The 11149-nt window shown below is 44.2% G+C and overlaps 1 protein-coding gene across 2 annotated transcripts in view; it reads left to right on the forward strand.

Annotated features, from left to right (window-relative positions):
• ece2a (endothelin converting enzyme 2a) overlaps window positions 1-4038 on the forward strand; it is a 204258-nt gene extending 200220 nt beyond the window's left edge. For both annotated transcript variants that reach the window (XM_064930904.1, XM_064930899.1), the window contains exon 4: window positions 3582-4038. In XM_064930904.1, the coding sequence (XP_064786976.1) occupies window positions 3582-3869 (288 nt within the window). In that variant the 3' untranslated portion in view covers window positions 3870-4038. The remainder of the gene's footprint in view (window positions 1-3581) is intronic.
• The last annotated feature ends 7111 nt before the right edge of the window (window positions 4039-11149 follow it).

The following is an 11149-nucleotide window of genomic DNA, read 5'->3' on the forward strand; positions in this document are numbered from 1 at the left end:
TCTTCTCTCCTCTATTCTCCACTTCTCATCTTCTCTCCTCTATTCTCCACTTCTCATCTTCTCTCCTCTATTCTCCACTTCTCCTTTTCTCTCCTCTATTCTCCACTTCTCATCTTCTCTCCTCTATTCTCCACTTCTCCTCTTCCTTCCTCTATTCTCCACTTCTCATCTCTTCTCATCTCCTCTTCTCCCTTCTCTCCTCTCCTCTTCTCCTCACTTCTCCTCTCCCAGTGCTCCTCTCTCTCCTGCCCTCTCTCCTCTCCTCTTCTCCTCAATTCTCCTCTCCCAGTTATCCTCTCTCCTCTCCTCTTCTCCTCCCTTCTCTCCTCTCCTCTTCTCCTCACTTCTCCTCTCCCAGTGCTCCTCTCCCTCATGCCCTCTCTCCTCTCCTCTTCTCCTCCCTTCTCTCCTCTCCTCTTCTCCTCACTTCTCCTCTCCCAGTGCTCCTCTCTCTCCTGCCCTCTCTCCTCTCCTCCTCCCTTCTCTCCTCTCTTCTTCTCCTCACTTCTCCTCTCCCAGTGCTCCTCTCTCTGTACTGACGTACCTATCGTTCACTACACCATCTTGCAACACATTGAATTAAATCACTTTCTTTCATGTGAGCTCCGTAGAGGCTCCTCTGATCTTCAAGGCCCTGCACTGCCATACCATAATGTACACTACACGGCGTTGCATGGTAACACATTGCATTAGGTTGTGTTTAGATCCCTGTTACTGAACTGCTTCACAATTCCATCCTGGGCATGATACTACAATGTATTTCTTTCTACTGTAAGTTGCCTCCTCACACATCAGCACAGTGGAGGCTGATGAATCTGCACAGAGTCTGTGAGGACTGTAAATGTAGTTGACGATCTCCTGAAGTCTGGTTAACCTTCTCTCCTTGTAGTTCCCCATTGTCCCACTGTATACTTTGTGCACTGAATGGCACTGAACACTGTGTGTGTGTGTGTGTGTGTGTGTGTGTGTGTGTGTGTGTGTGTGTGTGTGTGTGTGTGTGTGTGTGTGTGTGTGTGTGTGTGTGTGTGTGTGTGTGTGTGTGTGTGTGTGTGTGTGTGTGTGTGTGTACGTGTGTGTGTGTGTGCGTGCGTGCGTACTTGTGTTTGCATTTTGTGGGCATGCTTATTTATAGATGTGTTCATGTTTGCTTTTCTGGTGCTGAAGGCTCCCTCATCTGTATATATGTTCCAGTGACAACGTGCAGCTCACACACACACACACACACACACTCACACAACACACGTTTCAATGATGTTTGGACCCCAGGTTTTGTTCATCCTACAGACCCCTGGTGACTTTAACCTTTCTTCAGTTTCCTCTCCCTGGTTTCCTCACGCAAGGTTTGGACACACCTACTCATTCCAGAGGGGAGGAACATTCTACATTGTAGAATAATAGTGAACACATCAAAACTATGAAATAACTCCTATTGAATCATGTAGTGAGCAAAAAAAGTGTTAAAGAATGTGAACCCTTTGAAATGACCTGGATTTCTGCATAAACTGGTCATAACAATGAGATCTGATCTTCATCTCAGTCACAACAATAGACAAACACAGTCTGCTTATACTAGTAACACACAAACAATTATAATGGTTCATGTCTTTATTGAACACACCTTGTAAACATTTAACAGTGTAGGGTAGAAAACCCTGCACTGTGAATGAGAGCGTACCCCTCTCTCTCTCAGGTCATTACAGTTTAAGGTGGTGAGAGCGTACCCCTCTCTCTCTCAGGTCATTACAGTTTAAGGTGGTGAGAGCGTACCCCTCTCTCTCAGGTCATTACAGTTTAAGGTGGTGAGAGCGTACCCCTCTCTCTCTCAGGTCATTACAGTTTAAGGTGGTGAGAGCGTACCCCTCTCTCTCTCAGGTCATTACAGTTTAAGGTGGTGAGAGCGTACCCCTCTCTCTCTCAGGTCATTACAGTTTAAGGTGGTGAGAGCGTACCCCTCTCTCTCTCAGGTCTTTACAGTTTAAGGTGGTGAGAGCGTACCCCTCTCTCTCTCAGGTCATTACAGTTTAAGGTGGTGAGAGCGTACCTCTCTCTCTCAGGTCATTACAGTTTAAGGTGGTGAGAGCGTACCCCTCTCTCTCAGGTCATTACAGTTTAAGGTGGTGAGAGCGTACCTCTCTCTCTCTCTCTCAGGTCATTACAGTTTAAGGTGGTGAGAGCGTACCCCTCTCTCTCTCATGTCATTACAGTTTAAGGTGGTGAGAGCGTACCCCTCTCTCTCTCAGGTCATTACAGTTTAAGGTGGTGAGAGCGTACCCCTCTCTCTCTCAGGTCATTACAGTTTAAGGTGGTGAGAGCGTACCCCTCTCTCTCTCAGGTCATTACAGTTTAAGGTGGTGAGAGCGTACCCCTCTCTCTCTCAGGTCTTTACAGTTTAAGGTGGTGAGAGCGTACCCCTCTCTCTCTCAGGTCATTACAGTTTAAGGTGGTGAGAGCGTACCCCTCTCTCTCTCTCTCAGGTCCAGTATGTCTATAGATCAGTCCTGCTCTACCTGACTGCCACTGCCCACTCTTTTAGCTCCAGTACCACAGAGGAAAGATTCATGATACACTACAAATATGCTTGTCTAACACTCTCTCTTTCTCCCATCCTCTCTCCCCCATCCACTCTCCCCTCTCTCTCTCCCATCCTCTCTCTCTCCCATCCTCGTTCTCCCATCCTCTCTCTCTCGCATCCTCTCTCTCTCCCATCCTCTCTCTCTCCCATCCTCGTTCTCCCATCCTCTCTCTCTCGCATCCTCTCTCTCTCCCCTCCTCGTTCTCCCATTCTCTCTCTCCCATCCTCTCTCTCCCATCCCCTCTCTCTCCCATCCTCTCTCTCTCCCAACCTCATTCTCCCATCCTCTCTCTCCCATCCACTCTCCCCTCTTTCTCTCTCTTTCTCTCTCTCCCAACCTTTCTCTCCCTTCCTCTCTCCCCTCTCACGCTCTCACTCTCCCTCTCTTCTCTCTATCTCTCTCCCCCTCTTTCTCTCTTCCCTTCTCTATCTCCCCCCTCTCTCTCCCCTCTTTCTCTCTCTTTCTCCCTCTCTTCTCTCCCCTCTCTCTCTCCCCCTCTTTCTCTCTTCCCTTCTCTCCCCTCTCTATCTCCCCCCTCTTTGTCTCTCTTTCTCACTTTCTCCCTCCTCTCTCTCTCTCTTCTCACCCTCTCTCTCCCCATGTCTTGCTCTTTCTCACTCTCCCTCTCTCGCTCTCTCTTCTCTCCCCTCCTCTCGCTCTCTCTCTCTCTCTTCTCCCACTCTCTCTCCCCGTGTCTTGCTTTTTCTCACTCTCCCCCTCTCTCATGCTCTCTCTTCTCTCCCCCCTCTCTCTCCCCCCTCTCACTCTCTATCTCTTCTCCCCCTCTCTCTCCCCTCTCTCTCTTCTCCCCTCTCTCTCCCCGTGTCTTGCTCTTTCTCACACTCTCCCCCTTTCTCAATCTCTTCTCTCTCACTCTCTTCTCTCCCCCTTGCCCTCTCTCTTCTCCCCTCTCTCTCTCCCCATGTCTTGCTTTTACTCACTCTCTCCGCTTTCTCGCTCCCCTCTCTCTCCCATCTCTCTCTTTCTCCCCCTTCTCTCTGTCTCCAGATCAGTCGTGTTTTAAAACCAGGAGGTCGTTTCCTGTCTGTAACCTTCGCCCAGCCTCACTTCAGGAAGCGCCTCTATGCTCGCCATGACTACTGCTGGTCTGTACGTACCCGTAGCTACGGAGACGGCTTCCAATACTTCCTGTATGTGCTGACCAAAGGGGAGGAGCTTAGTCCAGAGGATGCCACTCTGGAGAGAAGGTTATTGGAGGAGGCCCAAGATCCGCCCAATGCGGTCAGGACCCAGGAAGCAGACACTGAGTCCTTCCTGTATTGTATTGACCTATAGGAGACAGAATCTCAATGGACTCTACAACAGGCTACAAGTGACGTATGTTTGCCATTATGCCTTCAAATACTGTTTTTATCCGCTGTTGGCTTTTTAACCAGTTGTTGTTATACTGTGATACATTTTTAGGATTATGTAATGTATGCGTTGTTTTATTAAGTGAAAACATCTTTGATTAAAACTACATAAAGGCCAGTAATTTCTGTATCATTGGTGTTCCGTCAAATCCTCATTATATTGTTGAGCTAATTATCCATCATTGGAGGTTTTGTGAGAACCCACACTACAAGCTCCTCCAGACAGTCTGTATAACAGTCCATTAACATGACACGAGCATCCTCCTGGTATTTGTCATTGATCAGATGAAGCTGTTGGTTTCTGCTGTAGCTGTAATAGAAAGCGCAGGGCCACGGAGAGAGGAAGGAGCGACGGCTCCGTTGATAAAGTAGAAATCATTTATTTTTCATTCTTTGCTGAAATGTAATTACTGTCTATTTTTAAGACTTGAAAATAAGCTTTCTGATGTCCCAGCAGACAGTCTCTTCTCTTTCTGCTGAGGTTTGCAAATATTTGGTTAAAATAATGATTTATGGGAATATAATTCAATGCAATAATTATGAACTGCCATTTGGCTGTGTGTAGTGAGGAAGTGTTGATATATGAGTGGTTATATGACAGATGCTTAGGCCAGCATAACTAATGTTGATGTTGTGTAACTAGCTTCTACCTTAATGCATTAGAACCATGTTGTGCCTCAACAGTCAATACTGCTTGATAGTGTGAGTGTTCAAACACTCAGGGGACCTCGTTGAGAAGAAACAACTGAACTCATTTAGAACCTCTCACTGCCAATACACAACCTGTACACACACACACACACACAGGGCTCTACTTTAACAAACTCAACGCAAAGGTAAATCGAAGCTCAGGCACAGTGCTATAGGTTCAGGAGTGTGTCTGAAATATTTGAGCTATTTTCACTATTACAATAATCAGCCCAGTTACTGGCGTCCCCCTCTGTCCTCCCCTTGTCCCCCTCCGTCCTCCCCTTGTTCCCCTCCGTCCTCCCCTTGTCCCTCTCCGTCCTCCCCTGTCCCCCTCCGTCCTCCCCCTGTCCCCTCCGTCCTCCCCCTGTCCCCCTCCGTCCTCCCCCTGTGCCCCCTGCCTCCCCTCCGTCCTCCCCCTGTCCCCCTCCGTCCTCCCCTTATCCCCCTCCGTCCTCCCCTTGTCCCCCTCCGTCCTCCCCTTGTCCCCCTCCCCCTGTGCCCCTCCTGCCTCCCCCTGCCTCCCCCTGTCCCCTTTCATTCTCCCCCTGCCTCCCTCTGTCCTCCCCCTGTCCCCCTCCGTCCTCCCTCAGTCCTCCCCCTGCCTCCCCCTGTCCCCTTCCATCCTCCCCCTGTCCCCCTCTGTCCTCCCCCTGTCCTCCCCCTGCCTCCCCCTGTCCAATTCCATCCTCCCCCTGTTCCCCTCCGTCCTCCCCCTGCCTCCCTTCCGTCCTCCCACCGTCCCACTCCATCCTCCCCCTGCCTCCCTTCCGTCCTCCCCCTGTCCCACTCCATCCTCCCCTGCCTCCCCTGTCCCCTTCCATCCTCCCCCTGCCTCCCCCTGTCCCACTCCATCCTCCCCCTGTCCCCTTCCATCCTCCCCCTGCCTCCCTTCCGTCCTCCCCTGTCCCACTCCATCCTCTCCCTGTCCCCTTCCATCCTCCCCCTGTCCCCCTCCGTCCTCCCCCTGCTCCCTCCGTCCTCCCCCTGCCTGTCACCCTTCATCCTCCCCCTGTCCCCCTCCGACCTCCCCCCTGTCCCCCTCCGACCTCCCCCTATCCACTCCATCCTCCCCACCGCCCTCCATTGTCCAACTCTACATCTGACTGGCTGATTGGGTGTTATGGTGTTTCCAGGGTGATGGTGTGGGCTGGCAAACAGGCTGACACCCAGCTGGTTATGTAACTAAGTGGCGGGGGGATCAATATTGATAATGGATGATTTAACACTGGCAGGGTACCAGGCTATCAGCAGGGCTGGAGGGAGGAGGAAGAAGGTACACTTCTGATGAGATCATGGGATAGTCTGTGTGAGGGGAGGAGGTGTAGTTAGACTGTGTGAGGGGAGGAGGTGTAGTTAGACTGTGTGAGGGGAGGAGGTGTAGTTAGACTGTGTGAGGGGAGGAGGTGTGTAGTTAGACTGTGTGAGGGGAGGAGGTGTAGTTAGACTGTGTGAGGGGAGGAGGTGTAGTTAGACTGTGTGAGGGGAAGGGGTGTAGTTAGACTGTGTGAGGGGAGGAGGTGTGTAGTTAGACTGTGTGAGGGGAGGGGGTGTAGTTAGACTGTGTGAGGGGAGGGGGTGTAGTTAGACTGTGTGAGGGGAGGAGGTGTGTAGTTAGACTGTGTGAGGGGAGGGGGTGTAGTTAGACTGTGAGGGGAGGGGGTGTAGTTAGACTGTGTGAGGGGAGGGGGTGTGTAGTTAGACTGTGTGAGGGGAAGGGGTGTAGTTAGACTGTGTGAGGGGAGGAGGTGTGTAGTTAGACTGTGTGAGGGGAGGGGGTGTAGTTAGACTGTGTGAGGGGAGGGGGTGTAGTTAGACTGTGTGAGGGGAGGGGTGTGTAGTTAGACTGTGTGAGAGGTGGAAGGGGGGTACACTTCTGAGGGAGAGTGAGAGCGTGAGAGGGGGTGTAGTGTGTAGTTAGACTGTGTGAGAGGAGGGGGTGTGTAGTTAGACTGTGTGAGGGGAGGAGGTGTGTAGTTAGACTGTGTGAGGGGAGGGGGTGTAGTTAGACTGTGTGAGGGGAGGGGGTGTGTAGTTAGACTGTGTGAGGGGAGGAGGTGTAGTTAGATTGTGTGAGGGGAGGAGGTGTAGTTAGTCAGTGTGAGGGGAGGAGGTGTAGTTAGACTGTGTGAGGGGAGGGGGTGTGTAGTTGGACTGTGTGAAGGGAGGAGGTGTAGTTAGACTGTGTGAGGGGAGGGGGTGTAGTTAGACTGTGTGAGGGGAGGAGGTGTAGTTAGACTGTGTGAGGGGAGGAGGTGTAGTTAGACTGTGTGAGGGGAGGAGGTGTAGTTAGACTGTGTGAGGGGAGGAGGTGTAGTTAGACTGTGTGAGGGGAGGAGGTGTAGTTTGTCTGTGTGAGGGGAGGAGGTGTAGTTAGTCTGTGTGAGGGGAGGGGGTGTAGTTAGTTTGTGTGAGGGGAGGGGGTGTAGTTAGTCTGTGTGAGGGGAGGAGGTGTGTAGTTAGTCTGTGTGAGGGGAGGGGGTGTGTAGTTAGTCTGTGTGAGGGGAGGGGTGTGTAGTTAGACTGTGTGAGAGGTGGAGGTGTGTAGTTAGTCTGTGTGAGGGGAGGGGGTGTAGTTAGTCTGTGTGAGGGGAGGGGGTGTAGTTAGTCTGTGTGAGGGGAGGAGGTGTGTAGTTAGTCTGTGTGAGGGGAGGAGGTGTGTAGTTAGTCTGTGTGAGGGGAGGAGGTGTGTAGTTAGTCTGTGTGAGGGGAGGGGTGTGTAGTTAGACTGTGTGAGGGGAGGGGGTGTAGTTAGTCTGTGTGAGGGGAGGAGGTGTGTAGTTAGTCTGTGTGAGGGGAGGGGTGTGTAGTTAGACTGTGTGAGAGGTGGAAGGGGGGTACACTTCTGAGGGAGAGTGAGAGCGTGAGAGGGGGTGTAGTTAGACTGTGTGAGGGGAGGGGGTGTAGTTAGACTGTGTGTGTGACTGGCTCCAGGCAGGGCAGTACAAAGAGATAATGCAATACTGAACCTGTCAAGTCCTCAGCCAGGCAGCTCAATACTGTCCCTCAATAAGATACAACACTACTACCATACAGCAGTAACAAGTCTAACTTTTAGCAATGCTATTCTTTGGAAGATATGGCATCGCTAGAGGTTCTTCTATCTCATCCATCAGACATGTTACAACTAGACATGCTAGATAACATGCAGAAAGACTACAGACAAATCCTCCCTGTACCATACATTGTACTAAACATGGAAATAGAGTCGATAGATCTGACCTCCCCATTCAAGTCAATGATGCAATAATGGGTGGACTGGCAGACATTGTGAGCACAACTAGATTGAGTAATAATCAACTTGATGAGACGTTGGTTGTGTAGCTCCAGGCCATGGGACAGTCCTAATGTAATGGAGAGACTGCATACTCTTTCTCTATCACTCTCTTTTTGTCCTCTGTCCCATTTTCTCCACTCACCCTCTCTCTCTCTCTCTCTCTCTCTCTCTCTCTGCCTCGGTGGTGATGGCTGTGTTCAGACTAGTTGCAGTGAGCCAGCCAGCCTTCTCTGCTTCTCCTAATTGTCCTTTATGCTCCGGTGCCCAAGGCCAACAACATCAGCAAGCTGCTGCATACCCAATGCACACACTTATCTCTCTCTCTATATATATACTATCTGTCTCTCATCTCTCTCTATATATATATACTATCTGTCTCTCATCTCTCTATATATATATACTATCTGTCTCTCATCTCTCTCTATATATATATATATATATATATACATACTATCTGTCTCTCATCTCTCTCTCTCTATATATATATATATACATACTATCTGTCTCTCATCTCTCTCTATATATATATATACTATCTGTCTCTCATCTCTCTCTATATATATATATATATATATACATACTATCTGTCTCTCATCTCTCTCTCTCTATATATATATATATACATACTATCTGTCTCTCATCTCTCTCTCTATATATATATATATACTATCTGTCTCATCTCTCTCTATATATATATATACTATCTGTCTCTCATCTCTCTCTATATATATATATATATATATATACATACTATCTGTCTCTCATCTCTCTCTCTCTCTATATATATATATATATACATACTATCTGTCTCTCATCTCTCTCTATATATATATATATTATCTGTCTCTCATCTCTCTATATATATATATTATCTGTCTCTCATCTCTCTCTATATATATATATATTATCTGTCTCTCATCTCTCTATATATATATATTATCTGTCTCTCATCTCTATATATATATATTATCTGTCTCTCATCTCTCTATATATATACTATCTGTCTCTCATCTCTCTCTCTATATATACTATCTGTCTCTCATCTCTCTCTCTATATATACTATCTGTCTCTCATCTCTCTCTATATATATATATACTATCTGTCTCTCATCTCTCTCTCTCTATATATATATATATATATACATACTATCTGTCTCTCATCTCTCTCTCTATATATATATATATATACATACTATCTGTCTCTCATCTCTCTCTATATATATATATATTATCTGTCTCTCATCTCTCTATATATATATATATATGATCTGTCTCTCATCTCTCTATATATATATATTATCTGTCTCTCATCTCTCTATATATATACTATCTGTCTCTCATCTCTCTCTATATATATACTATCTGTCTCTCATCTCTCTCTATATATATACTATCTGTCTCTCATCTCTCTCTATATATATACTATCTGTCTCTCATCTCTCTCTATATATATACTATCTGTCTCTCATCTCTCTCTATATATATACTATCTGTCTCTCATCTCTATATATATATATTATCTGTCTCTCATCTCTCTATATATATACTATCTGTCTCTCATCTCTCTATATATACACTATCTGTCTCATCTCTCTCTATATATATATATATATATACTATCTGTCTCTCATCTCTCTCTATATATATATATATATTATCTGTCTCTCATCTCTATATATATATATATTATCTGTCTCTCATCTCTATATATATATATATTATCTGTCTCTCATCTCTCTCTATATATTTATATACTATCTGTCTCTCATCTCTCTCTCTATATATATATATTATCTGTCTCTCATCTCTCTCTATATATATATATATTATCTGTCTCTCATCTCATATATATATTATCTGTCTCTATATATATATATATATATATACTATCTGTCTCTCATCTCTCTATATATATATATATTATCTGTCTCTCATCTCTCTCTATATATATACTATCTGTCTCTCATCTCTCTCTATATATATATATTATCTGTCTCTCATCTCTCTATATATATATATATATATATATTATCTGTCTCTATATATATACTATCTGTCTCTCATCTCTCTGTATATATATATTATCTGTCTCTCATCTCTCTCTATATATATACTATCTGTCTCTCATATCTCTCTCTATATATATATTATCTGTCTCTCATCTCTATATATATATATATATATATATATATATATATATATATTATCTGTCTCTGTATATATACTATCTGTCTCTCATCTCTCTCTATATATATATATATATTATCTGTCTCTATATATATATTATCTGTCTCTCATCTCTATATATATATATATATATATATATATATATATATATATTATCTGTCTCTATATATATACACTATCTGTCTCTCATCTCTCTCTCTATATATATATATATATATTATCTGTCTATAAATATATTATCTGTCTCTCATCTCTATATATATATATATATATATATATAGTATATATATAGAGACAGATAATATATATATATATCTGTCTCTCATCTCTCTCTATATATATATATATTATCTGTCTCTCATCTCTCTCTCTATATATGTATATATATATATATATATATCCCCTCTGTCTCTCATCTCTCTCTATATATATATATATATATATATATATATATATATATATATATATATATATATATATTATCTGTCTCTCATCTCTATATATATATATATATTATCTGTCTCTCATCTCTATATATATATATATATTATCTGTCTCTCATCTCTATATATATTATCTGTCTCTCATCTCTCTCTATATATATATATTATCTGTCTCTCATCTCTATATATATATATATATATATTATCTGTCTCTATATATATACTATCTGTCTCTCATCTCTCTATATATATATATTATCTGTCTCTCATCTCTCTCTATATATACTATCTGTCTCTCATCTCTCTCTATATATATATATATATATATAGAGAGAGAGATGAGAGACAGATATATATATTATCTGTCTCTATATATATACTATCTGTCTCTCATCTCTCTCTATATATATATATTATCTGTCTCTCATCTCTCTCTCTCTATATATATATATATATTATCTGTCTCTATATATATACTATCTGTCTCTCATCTCTCTATATATGTATATTATCTGTCTCTATAAATATATTATCTGTCTCTCATCTCTATATAAATATATTATCTGTCTCTCATCTCTATATATATATATCCCTCTGTCTCTCATCTCT

This window comes from Oncorhynchus masou, chromosome 3 (assembly GCF_036934945.1).
Source record: "Oncorhynchus masou masou isolate Uvic2021 chromosome 3, UVic_Omas_1.1, whole genome shotgun sequence".
Taxonomy (NCBI): Eukaryota; Metazoa; Chordata; class Actinopteri; order Salmoniformes; family Salmonidae; genus Oncorhynchus; species Oncorhynchus masou.